Here is a 19,685-nt window from a genome sequence, read left to right on the forward strand (position 1 = left end):
TGTCAATATCTCTTTAAATTTTGTCTAATTTTTTTTTTATTGTTGTTTTCATTTTTAGTATCTCCTTGAATTTTGTTTAACTTTTTTTAGGGCGTGATCATTTATTTGTTACCCTTAAAGACTTATTTCTGACTGGACTCAGACTCACAAGTAAAAGCTCTGAGAGGACAGCCTACGTCTCTTGGCGATCTGGTCCTGGCGCTTTACTTGGGCGTCCTTCATTCTCTTGCCAAAAGTTCATCACATTCTGCAGCCTTCTCCTTGTTTTCCTTTGTCTGTTGTTTCTTTAGAGCAGCAATATGACAGCCTTTGTGTTGCAGGACATGAGGAATGACAGGATGCTGAATCTTGAGTGCTTTGGTCCTGGGCTTTTTCTTTGTTTAATGGCTTTCTGACCATGTATTTTTGGCGGACATCATCTTCCTTAAAGAGATTAAAAAGCTTTCAGATTCTGCTAGCTCTTTAAGGTCCCAAGTGACGAGGCACAGTAGTATCTGTCCATCCAGGAATATCCTCCTCTCCTTTTTTTTTTTTTTCTTCCAATAACCAAATTAGGAACACTGAAATTGGCTTCCATGATGCATCCTCAAACAGACTTGTGCTTCCTCTCTCCGTTCTCCTTGGTCTATAACGAGAATGGCCCTTACTCAACAGCAGGTGCACGCTGCCATGGGTCAAAATGCCTTGCTTCATGGGAAAACTTTTTCATTCCTGCCAATGATTCGGACCACATACCCCTTCCACTCTTCACCCAGAGCATCAGCAGCTACTTCTGTGGCCATGGGCTTCTCACAGAACATACGAAGCTTGTGTTCATCATCCACTTCAATGAGTTTCTGACAGCTGGTGGCAGGGAAGGAGACATTCAGCTTCATCTTGACACAGCCAACCGCCTAGGAGGTGCCACAAAAAAGAGCTGTTTAACTCCTTTTTATGGTGTTCTCAATGTGGGTTGTTATTTAGACTTTAATATTAATAAAAATTTGTTTACTCATGTTATGGTTCAGGGGCATCATGTCTATTCCCCATGTGCTACAATCTACTCATGTCTACCTGTGTATGGCAACTCTGAGACAAACATGTGGATCATGGAAGGAGAACCCTTGAAGGCCGTCTTAGAAGCAGGGAAAAGCAAGCAGCTCATGTGGCAGAAAAAGGGCAAATACCAACAATGGTGAGGAATATATGATTGTGAACTGGCAGTCTTCTGCTCAGCGGTCTCCCTAACACTTAGGGACATAGATTCTGAGTTCAGATAGAGTAGGGCTCAAGCTCAGAGGTCTTCACTTTCTCCATGGGCTTCTGCTCTGTCAAAATGGTTTGCAGGGCCATGCAGAGAAAAATGATGTCAACTTAACTATAATGGTGCTCCCCATTCTCACCAACCCTGAGCCCAGAGCTGGCCGCATACTCAGAGATCTGCTTGCTTCTGCCTCTTAAAGGCCTGCGCCACCACTGCCCAGCCCCTTTTCTTTTCTTAATGTGGGTTTGGGTATTGAACTCATGCTTGCAAGGCAAACATTTCAGTAGCTGAGTTATCATGCCAGTCCATTTGCATTTTGTGTTATATTATTAATTCACATAGCTGCTTAATTAAAAACAAGATTTATCCTCATTATCTCCCCCCCCCCCCGTGTGTGTGTGTGTGTGTGTGTGTGTGTGTGTGTGTGAGAGAAAGAGAGAGAGAGAGAGAGAGAGCCTGTGGAATCCAAAAACCAGGAGTCAACATTTCACGAAGCTGGAGTTAGAGGCAGCTGTGAGCCACACTTTAATAAGTGCTGGGAACTGAACTTGGGTCCTCTGCAAGGGTTTGTGACATTTGCACAGTTCAGTAGACTATTGTCCTTCCTTTCATAGACAAAGACACTGAGGCTTAGGCGGGAGACTGACTTGTTCTCAAATGCAAATGGCGTAAGCAATGGTTTTCTATTTCAAACCCCTGTGACTAAGAACTGAGAAGATGACAGGGTTGCAGCCATCTTTGAGAAGGGTCAGACTAGGGGCCAGCAGGCCCTGGGAACCCCACCAGGGATGTGCTGCCCCTCCACCCTAAGTCCTGGAAACCCACCAGGGATGTCCTGCCCCTCCACCCTAAGCCCTGGGAACCCACCAGGGATGTCCTGCCCCTCCACCCTAAGCCCTGGGAACCCACCAGGGATGTCCTTCCCCTCCACCCTAAGCCCTGGGAACCCCACCAGGGATGTGCTGCCCCTCCACCCTAAGCCCTGGGAACCCCACCAGGGATGTGCTGCCCCTCCACCCTAAGCCCTGGGAACCCCACCAGGGATGTGCTGCCCCTCCACCCTTAGGCCCTGGGAACCCACCAGGGATGTCTTGCTCCTAGACTCAGACAATTAAGAGCTACATAAAAAATGAGTTCCAGACATTTCCTGCCATCACCTAAAGGATATGATAGATTATATACCATAGCTGTTAGAGGGAGCAAGTTTCCTACAGATAAGAAATGGGATGTCTAATTGTCAGAGAAAATGGGTAAGAAAAAAGTAAGCACCAGTCCTGAGCTTGTAACTATACAGAGTTGGAATTCCCCCGATCCCCTCCCCTAACCATTTTAAAAACCCTGCCCCATTGCTACTCAGGGTCTCTCTGCTCAGCTGCTGCGTCAGATGGATGGAGAGACCCAGGTTTAAAATAAGAACTCTTTGCTTTTGCATTTGGATCGGTCTCTTGATGGTCTTTGGGGGACTCTGGGTACAACAGAAGGGCATTTCTTTCCTGGACCATTGAAAGCTGAGACTATCCAGGGACTAGTCCATTGAAAATGATGTTATCTATCTATCTATCTATCTATCTATCTATCTATCTATCTATCTATCTATCTATCATCTACCTACCTATCATCTATTATCTATCTTTTCATCTTCTATCTATTATCAAGTATCTATCATCTATCTATCATAGATGATCTATCATCATCTATCAGTTTATAATCTAAATCTATCCTCTATCTACATATTTATCAATTAAAGCTTTCTATCTTTGACATCTATCTATTATCTGTCCTTCCCTCCTTTCTTCCGCCCACCACTCACCTATGGATCCATCTATTGTCTATTTCTCAATACTTTATTTCAGTATTAGGGGTTGAACCTAGAGCTTTACACATACTCAGTAAACACTCCATCATTGAGTGACATCCTCAGCCCGATTTTTACTTTAACTTTTTTTTTTGATAAATGGTCTCATTAATTTGTTCAGGCAAGCACTGAACTCACTCTGTAGCCCAGGCTAGACTTTAACTTGTGATTCTTCAGTTCAACCTCCTGAGGAGCTGGAATTATAAGCCTGCACTATGGAGTCTGGCTTTTTTTTTTTCTTTGTAAGGACTTCTCTCAAGGTGGTCAGACCCTCCACTTTTCCCGGTTATCTCCTCCCACAGGACCCATTTGTCACCTTGGAGAAGATTTTTGGAGAAAAAAAGACAACAGTTTCTACTCAGGGTGGAACTTGGCAGGGATCCTAGAATTGCTGTCACTACCTTTTCCAGGCAAGGCAACTCATAAACGTCTACATTTCCATGGCGCACAGTGGAGGCTACGTGGGGGAGGGAGGAAGAGCCAGTCTTTTTCCATTTACAGAGAAGAAGTAGTGCTGGGAGGTATGGCTGGAAGGAAAAACAAGGCCCAGAGGCCTTTGAGAAGAAACTTTTTTGCCTGGAGTCTCACTATGTAGCCCAGGTTGTCCTTGAACTCACAATCTGCGCTCCCATTATTCGGTGCCAAGGTTGCATAACTGTGCAGTGCTGGGGAAATGAACTCAGGTCCTCTTGCATGCACGGCAAGCATTTTGCTGCCTAAGCCATCTCCCCAGCCCAAGGCAGACGTTCTATAAACAGAGACAACTCTGATGGTCTCAGTGACTGAATATTTTCTGTAGGTAGAGTTTTAGCTCACATGAGTCTCGAGGATATATAAATTTATAAAATATATAAATATATAAAATATATAAATTTAAAAATCACATAGAAAGGTCATTAAACGTAATTTTGTGAGCGGGGACCGTAACTTTTATATGCTCGAATGCCTGTGCAGCATACATGAAATCCTGCCTTCCACCCCCAGAACCACACAAACCAGGTGTGGCATTGCATGGCTGTAATCCCAGAACTTGGGAGGTGGAGGGGGAAGGATCAGTAATTCAAGGTCATCCTTTGATACATAGTGAGTTTGAGGCCAGTTTGGGTTACACTGGATGCTGTATTTTAAAAAGGGGTAGGGGTGGGGTGTGGGTAGAAAGAAAGGAGAAGCCAGGTCAGGCAGGCTTGCAGAATCATGCTAGGGAGGAGAAGGAGGACGAGAAGGAAGGAGGGAAGAAGGGGAGGAGGAGGAGGAAGGAGGGGAAGAGGAGGGAGGGGAAGAACATGAGGAGAGAGAGAAGGAAGGAGGGGAGGAGGGGGAGGAGGAAGAGAAGAAAGGAGGAACTCATGCTTCCAGGAACTGTGACAAAATGAATTGTGCTAGAATTCAGAGACTACTGCCTCATACCTGTTGGGGTGGCTGAAGGGACTCTAGTCAGCCTGGTCCTGGCAAACATGGCCCTGGCCAGCCTTCTCCCCCATTCCCTCTGCCTTGCTAAAATCCCTTAGCTTGCATTCCTAAGGCTAGCCCCCAAGGTCCATTCCCTTATTTGGCCACTTCCTCCTCCTGAGGCTGACTATCAAGGTCTAGCTATCCAAGTATTGAAGTCCAGCAATCAGAAGCCCCCTTTGGTTCACTTCATTAACATGCCCAATTAAAAGTAAACACTTCATCCTAACATGGGATTTTCACCTTTACCTTTATTTATTTTAAGATTTATTTATTATGTATATAGTGTTCTGTCTGCACATATCCCTGCAGGCCAGAAGAGGGCACCAGATCTCATTACAGATGGTTGTGAGCCACCATGTGGTTGCTGGGAATTGAACTCAGGACCTTTGGAAGAACAAGCAGTGCTCTTAACCTCTGAGCCATCTCTCCAGCCTCACCCTTACCTTTATAAACCGCCATTTTCCTATGGGCCACCTCTGTCTCCCCTCTATCCAGAGGCAGGCAGTCCTTTGTCCTCTGGGACAAATCCCCCTCCCCATTTCCCGTGTCCCCTTCCCCTTCTCCCTTGTCCTCCATCTCCTGTCTTTGTCTCTTATTCCCTGCCCTCTGTCCCTCTGGGGCAAATAAATCTCCTTTGTGCTGAGAACTTGGTATTGGCGTCCCGAGTGGATACTTTTCCTTTCAGTGGCAACTATTGAAACTACCCCTACCTCAAAAAGGGGGTGTAGACAAGGATGTGGAGAAATTAGAATTCTTGTGTCTTGCTGGTGAAGACCCCTTGGAAAGCAATATGGTGCTAACCTTTAAACATTTAAAAACAGAATTGCCATATGAGACACAAATTCCATTTCTGGGCATAAATGCTAGAAAACTGAAAGCAAGGATGTGAAAAGATATTTGTACACCCCTGTTCACAGCAGCAGAATCATCATAGGCAAAAGATGGAACTGCCCCAGGGTACCGGTTGGTCTTTGTCAACATGTCACAAACCAGACTCACCAGGGACGAGGAACCTCAATGGAGGAATCATCTTCATCAGACTGGCCTGTGGGAGCATTCTCTTGATTGGTAATCGGTATGGAGGGGCCCAGTCCACTGTGGGCACTGCCATCCCTGGGAAAGTGGCCCTGGGTTGTGTAAGGAAGGTAGCTAAGTAATCTAGCGGAATCAAGACAGTAAGTAGCTCTCCTCCATGGTTCCTGTTTGAGTTCCTGCCCTGACTTCCCTCAAGGGTGGGCTGTCCTTGGGCTGTGTGAGCCAAAAACCCCCGTTTCTCCTCAAGTTGCCGGTCAGTGTTTTGGCACACCAACAAATTAGGACACCAAGTGAAGTGTCCACCACCTGACGGATGACTAAACAGAATGTGACACACATGCACTCGGCCGTTAGAAAGGAAGGGCACGGGGCTGGGGAGATGGCCAGTGGTTAAAGCACTCACTGGTAGAAATCTGCGTTTGGTTCCTAGTATCATACTGGGTGGCTCACAATGGCCTTAAACTCCAGGTCCTGGGCATCTGACATTCTCTTCTGGACTCTTTGAATATCTGCATTCATATGCGCATGCGCATACATACATACATACATACATACATACATACATACACACACACACACACTTAAAAATAAAATAAAAAAAATTTAAAGGAAGGACATTCTGATACATCACACAACGTAGTTCAAGTTTGAGGACAACTGTGCCAAATGAAATAAGCCACTCACAAGAGGACAAAGACTGTTTGATTCCATTTATCTATGTACATAGAGTAGAGCATGCAGGGAGAGAACATCGAGAGAGTGAAGAATGTAATGTTAACAGTTAATAGTTAATCGTCATAGTCAAGACGGTGGCCTTTTCTAGGAGGGAATTCATGCTAAGTAAAGACTCAGATGTGACTTCCAACCTGGCAACTCAGTCTTGATCATTGAAAAGCAATTAACAGTAGACAGTAGTGCTCATGATCTGTAGTTATTGAAATGCAGGACTCATTCTAGAGATCAAGATTTGGACATGAGGAAGCTATGCCCAGAGATTCTTTGTTTAAGATTCCTGTTCTTTCCAAAAGGGCAGCTGTCAGTCACATGTATATGCTGAGCCCTTAAAATGTGGAATCTGAATTGAGGTGTGTGTGCGCGTGTGTGCGTGTGTGTGTGTGTGTGTGTGTGTGTGTGTGTGTGTGTGTGTTTGAGGTATTGGGGATGGAACCCAGGAACTGGACCTCACATATGCTAGCAGGTACTCTACCACTGAGCCCACCCCAGCCCCTCACTGGGGGATTCTAGGCAGGTGATCTACCACTGAGCCACACCCCAGCCCCTCACTGGGGGATTCTAGGCAGGTGATCTACCACTGAGACATGCCCTCCAGTCCCAGAACTGATTCCTACCAAAGAATATTAAAGAGGATTTTAAAATCTTATTATTTTGGCAAGTAGATACAGATCCTTGTCTGGCAGTAGTCAGACATTGTTCATTAATGGGGAAGAATCAATGAAAAGCTCCCATGAACTACAGCAACAACCCATATCAGTGTTATATAGGTTTGATCTTTTCTTTTCTTTCTTTTTTTGGTGGGAGGGTGGCTTTGAGACAGAGGAGTTTCACTATATAGCTCTGGCTGTCCTGGAACTCACTCTGGAGAACAGGCTGGTCTTGAACTCACAGAGATCCACCTGCCGCTATCTCCTGAGTGCTGGGATTAAAAGCGTGTGTCACCACTGTCTGGCAGATTTGATCTTTTCTGTTGTTTTTTAAATAATTTTTAAATAAATTTTCACTATATAGGCCAGGGTAGCTTGGAATTCAGTATGTAGCTTAAGCTGGTCATCAGTTTATAATCTTCCTCCTTCAGCCTCCTTAGGTCTAGAGTTACAGATGTGTACATCTGCATTAGTATTGCATTAAGAATAGAGAGACTTCCTCTTTGAGTCGTGTAGACTAAGAGCAAGCCCAAATTTGAATTCTCTACTTTTATCTCTGTGCCTTCCATCTGTCTGTGGTCTGTTTGTTGTGTGTGTCTGAAGTCTGTCCCTAATGAAGAGCTTTGCTACACAGCATGAGAAAGCATGAGGGATTCCTTTCTCTAGAAGTCTTTAACAAAGTTCTACAAGGTAAGAAGTTACAGTATGGATCCCACCTGGCCCAGAATAGCAAGGAAACTACAAACAGTTGTTATCAGTCTTTATACCCACACGTTGCTTTGAACATTTATGGGGTATTTATTTTGTTTAAGGTTGCTTTCAGCAAACGATTACAACCTGCACCCCCATCATTCTGGGTCAGGGACATGGGAGAGTACATAATTTAAGATTGAAGCTATGCCTTTAGCTTAGGTTGTAAATGCTGATTACGTGGGAATTGCAAGGCATGGTGAGGTCGGTTACATTGTTCTTTTAAAGGCAAGTTAAACAGGCTGAGTACATAGTAAGGCAGCAGGATAGGTACATAGTTTTGAATGATTCCCAGGCACGTTATTAACTTGGTTGCAAGGTCCAGCAAAAGTTCAGTTTCTGAAGGCAAGAAGGATTTTCAGAAAAAGACATTTCCACATACTTCATGCCTGGTTAATAAATTTGAGTTTAATCTCATTCCAACAGACAAGCAATGTGTCCCACACAGGCTCTCCCAAGTCTCATCTATTCATTATGAGTTGTTGAGCATGGGAAGATGTTGCTCCAAAAGTGTGAAGTGCTAGACATGATGGGTAAATGCTGAAGATCTGTTGTACAGCATTGTGAATGTAGTTCATAGTCATGTCTTGAGTACTTGTATTGATGACTGACCACCCATGGTCTCAGGAGGTGGGAGGAAGAGGTGGTAAGGATCTCAAGTTCAAGGTCTTCCTTGGTTATATTGTGGGTCAGAGGCCAGCCTGGGCTCTATGAGACCCTGTCTCAAAAACAATCCCCACCCCATCAAAAAAACCACCTAAAAACCAACAGTAAACAACCCCCAAAACAAGACCAGAAAAGTCACCTTCAACAAAAATCTGAAAAACAACAAAGCAAAACCGAACCCAAATCATACCAAAACAAGAACAAAAAGAAAAAAAGAAAGAAAGAAAAAGGAGAAAATTGCTGAGGAAGCCTGCCTCCCTATCTCCTTTCTCCCTTTTGTCCTTTACTTTTTCTGACCTCCTAAAATCTAGGACCTAGGTCAGTGGTACTCTACCTTCCTAATGCTGAGACCTTTTAATACACAGTTCCTCATATGATGCAGCTGTCTTTGAGTCATTTCTGTTCCAGTAAGTAACCTCTCACCCCATATTCTTTTTTTTTTTTTTTTTTTTTCGAGACAGGGTTTCTCTGTGTAGCTTTGCACCTTTCCTGGAACTCACTCTGTAGCCCAGGCTGGCCTCGAACTCACAGAGATCCGCCTGGCTCTGCCTCCCGAGTGCTGGGATTAAAGGCGTGCACCACCACCGCCCGGCCACCCCATATTGTTGTTAGCAACCCCAATACAACTCATCGGTTCACCAGGTTGGACTTTGGTAGTATCCGTACTTTGGTGTGTTGTGGGTTCCCTGTCCCCCCCAGGAAAAGTTTTGTCACCCAAGACCACACTCATGCTCACCCAGTCAACCCTAGTTAAATTCAGCGAGTCATAAATTAAAAGAAACACTTGCTGAAAGAAAGAACGAAAAAGAAAAGAAATCGTTGAGAGACATTTTAAACGTTTACTTCACAGGCTGCTAGAAACCTAATTTTTAGGACCCCACAGCAGGATCCATATTGCCACCTAGTGGCAATAATCTGAAACTGCAACAGAATCTACCTCTAAGTCTTTCCTGAAGCAGGCTTGAAGAGGTGTCTGAGGAGGCTGCCTGGAGGTATCCGTTATTAGAGAGCATCCAGAGGTACAAGGACTTGTTTCCCAATGGAATGTACTAGTTACTTTCTCGTTGTTGTGAAAATGCCTGGCAAAAGAAACTTCAGGAAGAAGGGTTGGTTTTGGTTCAGTTTGTAAGGTGTAGTTTATCGTGGTGGGAAGGCATGGCGGCCGGAGCTTGAAGCAGCTGGTCATCTTGCATCCACAATCAAGAAGCAGAGGGTGGGGAAGGGGCAGGGAGAGGGGGAGAAGGATAGGGAGAGGGGAAGGGGGGCGGTGCTCAGCTTACTTTGTCTGTTTTGTTCAGTCTGGTGTTGCCCACATTTAGGGTGATCCTTTCCACCTCAGCTAACCTAATGTGGATGATCTTTCACAGAGGAGTCCAGAGTCTCTTAAGGGACTTTTAGATCCTGTCAAGTTGACAATCGATATTAACCATCCCATCACGGGGAATATGGGGGAAAGGACAGTACAACTTTTCCTTGTTTCCTGGTTCCATTTCCTTGGAATCCCTTTTCCTATCCTGTCACTATAAGACAGTGTCTATACTTAGTAACTCAGTGTTCCATTTTCACTTCCTTGGAAGATTCTCTCCTCCTTCTGGTGCCTTTCTAGGTACCTAACCTCTGTGATTATTCAGATTGTAACACACATGACAAAAGCTTAAAATAGGGACATACTGATAGAATTTCTAGCCATGCCCCATGACCTCGCATGTGTTGGCAAGATGCTTAGTCATTTCCTGGGCCGTACCTATGTAATCTGTGTGCCGTGTGGTCATGTAATTTGTGTGCAGTGTGATCACGTAATCTATGCACATGCGTGGTGTAGTGTAGGCCCATATGTGCATGCGTTGGGGGAGTCCATGAAAGGCGGATCCCATTACCCTCTCTTCCCTCTTCCACACATGTCTTTCAAACAGGCCTGTCCCTCCCTTCTCCTAATAAACTCTTATAGTGGGTTTTGTTGTGCCCCATGACTTTTTCTCACAGGGTAAACAGCACCGCATAAAACTAACACATACATTCATATAATACAGTGTGTAGCAAGCCCACAGCCAACATCAATCTAAACTGAGAGAATCTCAAAGAATTTCCTCTAAAATCAGAAATAAAACCCAGTGTCTACTGAAAGATAAACAGTACTGTTTGGTGGCGCTGGTTACTGGTGGAAAAGTCAGGAGCCACGGCCATGATTACTAGAGTTACAGAGAGCTTTATTAGAAGGGAAAGGTGAGGGAGAGAGGGGAGCTAGGTCTGGGGGGGGGGGGAGATGGCGGGAGCAGAGCAGAGAGCAGGGAGCAGAGAGGGAACACAGAGTAGAGAGCAGAGAGAGAAGGCACAGACTGCGTGACCATGGCAGGTTTAACTTGAGGCCCAGTCCATGAGAGGGAGTGGGTGCCCTAGACTATCTGATGGCCAGGAACTGGAGACTGGATAGTCCAGAGACCTAGGGTGGAATCAAACACTACAGGCAAAAAACAAACCAACAAAAAACAGTGAAATGATTCCTAATGATATTCTGCAATACTCACAGATCAGTGCTTTGTCCAGTTATCATCAGAGAGGCTTCCTCTGGCAGCAGATGGGAGCAGGTGCAGAGACCCACAGCCAGACGTTATGCAGACAGAAAGTTTCAAGTGGAGGTAAACATCCAAATATTATTTTATCCACATTATCCTGTCATATGAACTATGCCTTCTGCAGTTGTGAATACAAAACAACTCTGACCTCCCAATTTGATATTTTTATACTACATTTCATTGTTTCATTTCTTCATATGAGCAGCTCCAGATTCAGGGTTTTTATCAAGGCCAGGTAAATTTACTCTATATTCTAGATAAGAAATTTTTGTGTTTGAAAGATTATTTTCAATTCTGAGAAATAACATAAATGGACTCAAGGCAAAGATCACATGATGATCTTAAAAGATGTAGAAAAAGCCTTTGATAAAATCCAACATGCTTTTTTTGATAAAAGTCCTATGGTACCTCAATAGAATGGAGGTTTCTATGACAAACCCACAGGCAGCGTCAGGTTCAGTGGAGAAGAACTTGAATCAATCCCAATCAAATTTGAAAATAATCAGTGCTGTCCACTATGCCCAGTCCTTTTCATTACTGTATTTGATGCATTAGCTGGAACCATGAAGCCTTAAAAGGAAATTAAACACATACCAATAGGAAAAGAAAAAAAAATCAAAGTATCCCTACTTGTCAACGATATGATATTATACACAACATTTTCCAAATATCCTGCCAGAAAACTTACAGAGATGATCAACAGTCTCAGCAAAGTGGCAGGTCCCAGAATCAACTTACAAACTCAATAGCTATTCTATACACCACCAACAAACAGGCAGAGAAAGATCATGGAGACACTGCCATGCAGAATATTCTAAAGAAGACAGAATACCTGTGCAGAAGCTTCTAAGTGTTATGTTGGCTTATGCATCAAATCTTGTTTATTTCCCAAGCGACTGCATTCTTGTTCAGAAGGTCCTTCTCTGTAATTATAGTTTGAAATTCACTCCTTATGTTTTCATCTAGCAATCTCCAGAGTATTCAGATATTCTGCTGCTGATCTGTTTGTATTCAAAAGAGAAGGATTGAGTCATATGCTTGTATCTTTTTATTTACTATCAAAAAAGATTTCATGCAAAAATATTTTTTATTGGATGAGATGTATTAGTTCTTCACCTTTTGTTACTCTCCCCTAAAGTTATTTGGTATTACTTTTAAACTTTTAAATATTTTAGTGTTTATTATTTTATATATGTTATTATTGTATTCATTTTTTGAAATGAATACATTTACAGTTGACTAGGGAGGCATTACAATATGTGCTAATGATATCCAGAGAGTGATTTGGGAATACCTTGAAAGCATATATTACAAATGGAAAATCAAGAAAGACACCTGTGAGATTTCAAAATTAATTCAGGAGAGGAGGTGCCATAGACTCCCAAATATAAGGATATTGCTCTTTGCTACTATTCAGAACTTGATATAAGAACCTATTGCTGATGGTATTGGCGTAAAAACAGACAGGTGGATCAATGGAATCTAATCAAAGACCCAGACATAAATCCACACACCTATGAACACTTGATTATCGACGAAGAAGCCAAAACTATACAATGGAGAAAAGAAAGCATCTTCAACAAACGGTGCTGGCATGAATCCAACACTCAGTACAAAACCTTATCAAAGAAAAGGGGGCTAAGAGTAACAGCAGCTTCCACCCAGCTTCATTTTTGATACATTCAGGGTTTAGGAGCCTTCAGAGGCTGGGTTTAAATGCATGGAGAGATTTTTATGACAGAGCCACTCAAAGAAATATAAATTTCCCTTGTGCAAAACAAACAGTGATTGAAGCTCAGACACACTGCCACCACAAGAGACTCTTTTTGTTTGTTTTTGGTTTTTAACATTCTTTTCTAGTCACTTCTTGGGGCGAAGGATAGAACTCAAAAAGCCAGGGGAAACTTATCATACTTGGAAATAGAACTAGGACCTTCTGGAGTGTGTGTGTGTGGGAGCGGGTCCTTTAAAAAACACAGACTCGTGGTGGAGCCTCCTGCCTCAGCCTCCAGAGCCCGCGCCACCACAGGCCCTGCTTGCATTGCTTTTGTTTAGAGTTCGGGTTCCAGGGCTTGCTGTAGGCTCAGGGCCACCTCTACCAACTTCTAAGTCCAGCACCAGGACTTTGGTTATTAATATCATTCATTCTAATAGCAGCACAAGCCACTCAGTAGCCTCCAGTCAGGGGACTCAGGCTCCACTTTACCCTGAAGCAACAGGACAAGGCTGGGGGAGGCGTGGTGTGGTGATAAAGCTGATGATGCATTTCCTTAGAGTTGGGGGCTTCCTTTCTTCTGTTTCCTGGGGGAGAGGTTTGCAATTAATGTTTCGGTGATCTTTCAAAAGAAACTCTGGCTGGGCGGTGGTGGCGCATGCCTTTAATCCCAGTACTCGGGAGGCAGAGCCAGGCGGATCTCTGTGAGTTCGAGGCCAGCCTGGGCTACCAAGTGAGTTCCAGGAAAGGCGCAAAGCTACGCAGAGAAACCATGTCTCAAAAAAACCAAAAAAAAAAAAAAAAAGCAAACAATCAAAAAGTTAGGAGAGAGGCTGAGAGATGGCTCAGCAGTTCAGAGCACTGCCTGCCCTCCTGGAGGACCTGGATTCCACTCCCAGCACCTACATGATGAGTCATAACTACCTATAATTGAAAAGCACGATTAAACATGAACGCATACAGTTTGCTACTGTCTGTTACCCTAACACTAACCTCAACCTAAATATCCCCAAGGCCATCTAAGCATGGCCTTTTCTATACTGACATGTACCTAGGCACTTGTAAGTGGGTCCTCTGTGTGCCCTTGTGTGGGTATGAGGACATGGGCACAGTGCCTTTTTGTTCCTTCACCTCTGGTGACAGTGGTATGGGGTTTCTCAGGTATAGGGAATCTGTGATCATATACAAAAGATGACACACTAGGAAATCAATGCCAGAATGATCTACAAGGAGGAGGTTTTGAACAGTGGGAAGACCCTAAGAGAAAATTACTTTTTTCCTGGAATGCATGTGGTATAGAGGTAATGGTTGGGAAACCTCTTCTGCCTTCTTGAAGTTGAGGGTCTGGCTGGAGCCAGGCTTCCCAGGTCAGTGTGTGGCATGGGCATATGGACACCACTGTGTCCCATTGTACACATGGAAAGGCAGGAGAGAAGATGGCAGCCCTGGTCAGCCCTAGAGAAAGCCTATGTGGAGGAAGTGCTGGCTGGAGGGCCCCAGGAAGTGACCTCACTTTCCTTAGTATTATTACAGATGAACTCAGGCTCCTGGTTACCAGGTAACCAGCCATCAACAGCAGCCTCAACTGACTCACTTCTCTGGAGGCACTAGAAGAGCAAGGATGTTCTCTTGCTTCAGGTGTTGTTTTTGCTCACGCCGCCAAAAACCAAAGCTTCCTGGCCGGTTCCGACGTGTGCTGCGAAGTATTTGTGCACACCTCTGTCCATTTTCCCGTAGGCAAAATGAGGTAACTCAGGCCAGCCTGCAGCCAGGAGACTTTTTGGTCCCCCTGATCCACTGCAGTTCCTGAATGGGTCTGTGTTCCTGTGAGAACACTGAGAAACGTCTTTTATGCTCGCTTTTCACTTCAGTGTGTGGTAATGGGTTGTTATTGTCTCTGAGATTTCACATTTAAACCCTCCTTCCTTCCTTGGTCTTTCCTCAGGATGACAGGATTCAGGAAGACGGCCCCATATTTAATCCACGGAGCCCAACCTATATGAAAGACGTTATCAATCATATACCAAAAGCCGTTAAGGATGGGAATTACCTATTTATAGGTATAATATTGACTATCTACCATAGGTTTGTGACCACCTGGGAGATGCTGGACTTAATTATGGACACGTGAGTGGCTACACACAAGTCAGGCTCTCAAGCCTCCTGTTTGGTTTTAGAATGTCTCTACCCTTCTCTGGGACTGTATGCTCTCACAGAACAAGTATTATTGTATCATTGGTCCTGGGCCTGGACCTTCAAGATGACATGGCCAGAGATAGGGGTAGGGGAGACAACACTAGATTGTCATTCACTTTTCCCAAGAAGTGTCAAACACTATCCTTTCTTATCCTTTGAACAGAGCCTTTTTCCCATTTGTATAAAAGGTTCTAGACACTATCTGGGTTTGATGGGACTAACAGAAGCAGATAAGGGTCCCTGGGGCCACCCAAGAAATCCTGTAACAACAACAACAACAACAACAAAAAAAAAAAAAACCAAGAAGGAGAAGCTTAGGTTACCCATTGTGTGACAATCCTTGAGAGCTGTGACCAGAGGCTCTTTCCCAGACCCTAACCATGGAAGTCAGAACATTGCAAGGAGCCCTGAGGACCCTCATCCCCTTCCTGGCTTCTATTTCTCTACCTGATTCATGTAGCTCCTTCTAGATCCCTTGGTGGGTTGGGGACACATGGCCTTAGTGGTGACACCCTTATGAAATGCCACAGGTATGGACCTTTGCAGCCAGACTGTATGGAGGATCAGGAAAAAAGGAAGTGAGTTGGCTTGGGTGACGAGGGAGGTAAGAGTCCCTCTACACAGTGGGATGTCTGGGGTGGCTAGGGTTGAGGACTGAGCTGTTACCAGTCACCCTGCTCTTGGGATTCCCACTAGAGGGATGGTACCAGAGACTTCACGTGCAGGTGGAGAAAAACAGAAATAAATCTCCATTGATCTCCTTGGTCCTGAGGAGCACAGGGATTGACGGAAGCTAAAGGGCCCTAGGGGAAACCATCCCCACTACAGCCCAGCCCAGTCTGCCCAGTCCCTCCTCCAAGGGACAGAAAGTGTCTCGAGCCCTGTCCATACAGCTCTACACTCCTGACCACCATGCCCAGCAGCACATGGGCTGGGCAGCCTTTTCCTCATCTAAGGGACACTGCTGTGCTGGTGAAGTGAGGCCAGGCTTCTGACTCTACTTCCCTCCAACCTGGTCCTCCCTGCAGTGCCTTGTTATCCTTCCTGTCGATATGGATGTCAAAACAACCCCGGGACTTCAGGTCTCCAAACCTTGCCGTGGCCAAGAGGCTCGTGAAATATCTATGGCCCGATGAGCCTGCAAAAGACTTCACTCTCCAAGGGGAGGCGCTGGAGGAGCAGGACTGTAAAATGGGTGAGGAGGCCTGGGGTAGGTTCCTAGGAAGGCTGAGGTAATTTCGATGATGGGTTATACCAGGGAATTGTCCAGATATCCCGCCTGGAACCAGAGCTGGACACCTGTCGGGTGAGATGTCCTGTTGTGGGGAGAGGGGACTGGGGATTTTCTGACATGAACAGACCTTGTGTAACCAGCAAGGCCATCTCTGGGAAGCTCACCCCATCATGGAAACTTCTAGGGCACTTCCACTAATGGTTCATCTCTTTCTGCCTTAGATGATGGACTCCTCAGGAAAGTTAATACAGAGGCACCCATGCAGGATGCATTAGGGATGGTGGAGACTCTACATGTGGGACCAACTTCTGTGGCAGGGCCCCGGGAATTTCTGAAAACCCAAGATGACACAGACCTGGCCCTTGGGGAACCAACCGTGCCAGAAGCTGGACCAGTACCACTTCAAACTTCAGACCAGCCTCTGCCCACTGATGCACAGCCACCTCTAGAAGTGGCTGCAGATGTTCCAGATGCTGGGCGGCTCTTTCTAGTTTCTGTTGTGCAACTGGGTGCACCAGAGCCCTTTTTCCCTCTGCCTGATGTTGACATAGATTGAGATTGTTTATTACCTGCCGAGTTCCACCCAGGACCAGCTGTCCTTCCCGTCTTTAGAGAAAGTATCTCCTTTCGTTGTGTTTAAAACTTTTTATTGTTGTTTTCAAAGTTAATATTAATATTGCCTTTAATTATATTTAATTATTCTTCCTTGTTTTTTCAATATTAATATTTATTAATAAACATTAAGTATGCCTAGTTCTCTTCATTGTTTTCATGTTAATATCACCTTTAATTTTGTTTATTTCTTTTTTATTAATGGTTTCATTGTTAATATTTCCTTTAATTTTCTTTAGTACTTTTTTCATTGTTTTCAATGTTAATATTGCCTTTAATTATGCTTAATTCTTTTTATTGTTGTGTTCATTGTTAATATTGCCTTTCATTTTGTTTAATTCTTTTTATTATTCTTTTCACTGTCAATATCTCTTTAAATTTTGTCTAATTTTTTTTTTATTGTTGTTTTCATTTTTAGTATCTCCTTGAATTTTGTTTAACTTTTTTTAGGGCGTGATCATTTATTTGTTACCCTTAAAGACTTATTTCTGACTGGACTCAGACTCACAAGTAAAAGCTCTGAGAGGACAGCCTACGTCTCTTGGCGATCTGGTCCTGGCGCTTTACTTGGGCGTCCTTCATTCTCTTGCCAAAAGTTCATCACATTCTGCAGCCTTCTCCTTGTTTTCCTTTGTCTGTTGTTTCTTTAGAGCAGCAATATGACAGCCTTTGTGTTGCAGGACATGAGGAGTGACAGGATGCTGAATCTTGAGTGCTTTGGTCCTGGGCTTTTTCTTTGTTTAATGGCTTTCTGACCATGTATTTTTGGCGGACATCATCTTCCTTAAAGAGATTAAAAAGCTTTCAGATTCTGCTAGCTCTTTAAGGTCCCAAGTGACGAGGCACAGTAGTATCTGTCCATCCAGGAATATCCTCCTCTCCTTTTTTTTTTTTTTCTTCCAATAACCAAATTAGGAACACTGAAATTGGCTTCCATGATGCATCCTCAAACAGACTTGTGCTTCCTCTCTCCGTTCTCCTTGGTCTATAACGAGAATGGCCCTTACTCAACAGCAGGTGCACGCTGCCATGGGTCAAAATGCCTTGCTTCATGGGAAAACTTTTTCATTCCTGCCAATGATTCGGACCACATACCCCTTCCACTCTTCACCCAGAGCATCAGCAGCTACTTCTGTGGCCATGGGCTTCTCACAGAACATACGAAGCTTGTGTTCATCATCCACTTCAATGAGTTTCTGACAGCTGGTGGCAGGGAAGGAGACATTCAGCTTCATCTTGACACAGCCAACCGCCTAGGAGGTGCCACAAAAAAGAGCTGTTTAACTCCTTTTTATGGTGTTCTCAATGTGGGTTGTTATTTAGACTTTAATATTAATAAAAATTTGTTTACTCATGTTATGGTTCAGGGGCATCATGTCTATTCCCCATGTGCTACAATCTACTCATGTCTACCTGTGTATGGCAACTCTGAGACAAACATGTGGATCATGGAAGGAGAACCCTTGAAGGCCGTCTTAGAAGCAGGGAAAAGCAAGCAGCTCATGTGGCAGAAAAAGGGCAAATACCAACAATGGTGAGGAATATATGATTGTGAACTGGCAGTCTTCTGCTCAGCGGTCTCCCTAACACTTAGGGACATAGATTCTGAGTTCAGATAGAGTAGGGCTCAAGCTCAGAGGTCTTCACTTTCTCCATGGGCTTCTGCTCTGTCAAAATGGTCTGCAGGGCCATGCAGAGAAAAATGATGTCAACTTAACTATAATGGTGCTCCCCATTCTCACCAACCCTGAGCCCAGAGCTGTGTATACACACTCAGTGTATGTTGTGACACTTGTCACACCCCAATGAACATGTTTAAACAGATGGTTATCATAAAGAAGTGCCAGGTTTTCCCAGAATTGTGGGGGTGATCAACACATGACAGAGTTGAGTCCATGGAAAATTTTCACATTTGTCTGTGGGGAATGGATTGCATGCCGTCTTATGTTCACTATGTCCAGGAAACCCTCCAAAGGACAAAACTAGAGGTCACCATCAAAAATGGCTCACTGTAGTCCTCATCCTGGGCATATGTGATGCCACCTACCATTTAGAGGACACTGAGTGGTATCAGTGGGCAGCTCATTTCAGCTATGATATATGGGAAAACCCCCCCCCACACCACATCACTGTCCACCTAGGCATTTGACTTTGAAGAGGTTATATACATCAAGCTAGTCCATGTCTAATCAAAAAGTGAGCTTGTTAGCTCAGTGATGGTGGCTCAAACCTTTAATCCCAGCACTCGGGAGGCAGAGCCAGGTGGATCCTGTGAGTTTGATGCCAGCCTGGTCTACAAAGCGAGTTTCAGGTCAGCCAAGGCAACACAGAGAAATCCTAGCTCAAAGAACAACAACAAAAACAACAACAACAACAAATCTAGCTGTTCATATCATCTAGTCTCCAGAGCTAGGGTGTACAATGACTCTGGGAACGAGAGATCCAGGGCTGCATTAGACAGGTTGAGAGAAAACTCATCCATTTTGCAGGATGGGGACAGGCTTTCCTGTTGAACTATGGTGGCCTATCCAGCACAGAGAACAGAGAGGGGCAGTAGCCAGAAATGATGGCAGCAGTGGTCTAGCTGTCATCCCTACTCACAGAGAAAGTGAACTAGTTCATTAGTAATATGTGCAAAAAGAATCTACAGAACATAATCAGAGCTAGTAAGTTAGTTCAAGAAAATCACAAAGGACACACCAGCACACATCACAAGAAATGAACTCACCATTTAACTGCACACCAGCCATGCCCAGGGAGGACACCAGATAAGAGCATCGACTCAAAAACACATCACAGGAGAGTAAGTAGATGCAGCCATTCAAACAGCCATCGATGCTGTTACTGCCTTGTCCCCTGCTCTCCACAGTGTACCTAACATTCCCTCCAGAATACTTCAAAGAAATGTAAACAATGGGTAAGAAATTAAACATGTAGCTTAAAAACCAAGAAAGCCAAGAGATGCAGAAATGG

The 19,685-nt window shown here is 44.3% G+C and overlaps 1 protein-coding gene and 2 pseudogenes across 3 annotated transcripts; 1 reads left to right on the plus strand and 2 right to left on the minus strand.

Annotated features, from left to right (window-relative positions):
• Positions 1-18: 18 nt before the first annotated feature.
• Positions 19-14,179, minus strand: LOC131898493 (small ribosomal subunit protein eS6-like; annotated as a pseudogene).
• Positions 14,180-14,241: 62 nt separating this feature from the next.
• Positions 14,242-16,853, plus strand: LOC131898101 (uncharacterized). Of its 3 annotated transcripts, none has more exons than XR_009375846.1 (5): positions 14,242-14,417; positions 14,616-14,797; positions 15,397-15,470; positions 15,895-16,061; positions 16,322-16,853. XR_009375846.1 is itself a non-coding variant. In XM_059249193.1 (5 exons), exons 1-5 carry the CDS (start codon positions 14,292-14,294, stop codon positions 16,654-16,656), a joined length of 873 nt encoding a protein of 290 aa, XP_059105176.1. In that variant the 5' UTR covers positions 14,243-14,291; the 3' UTR covers positions 16,657-16,853. The 3 variants fall into 3 exon arrangements, 2 of the variants coding, with proteins under 2 accessions (XP_059105176.1, XP_059105177.1); XM_059249193.1 differs by having other exon boundaries at positions 14,243-14,417; positions 15,397-15,444; positions 15,895-16,076; XM_059249194.1 differs by having other exon boundaries at positions 14,244-14,417; positions 15,397-15,444.
• A 237-nt stretch (positions 16,854-17,090) lies between these two features.
• Positions 17,091-19,685, minus strand: LOC131898103 (small ribosomal subunit protein eS6-like; annotated as a pseudogene).

This window comes from Peromyscus eremicus, chromosome 23 (assembly GCF_949786415.1).
Source record: "Peromyscus eremicus chromosome 23, PerEre_H2_v1, whole genome shotgun sequence".
Classification (NCBI taxonomy): Eukaryota; Metazoa; Chordata; class Mammalia; order Rodentia; family Cricetidae; genus Peromyscus; species Peromyscus eremicus.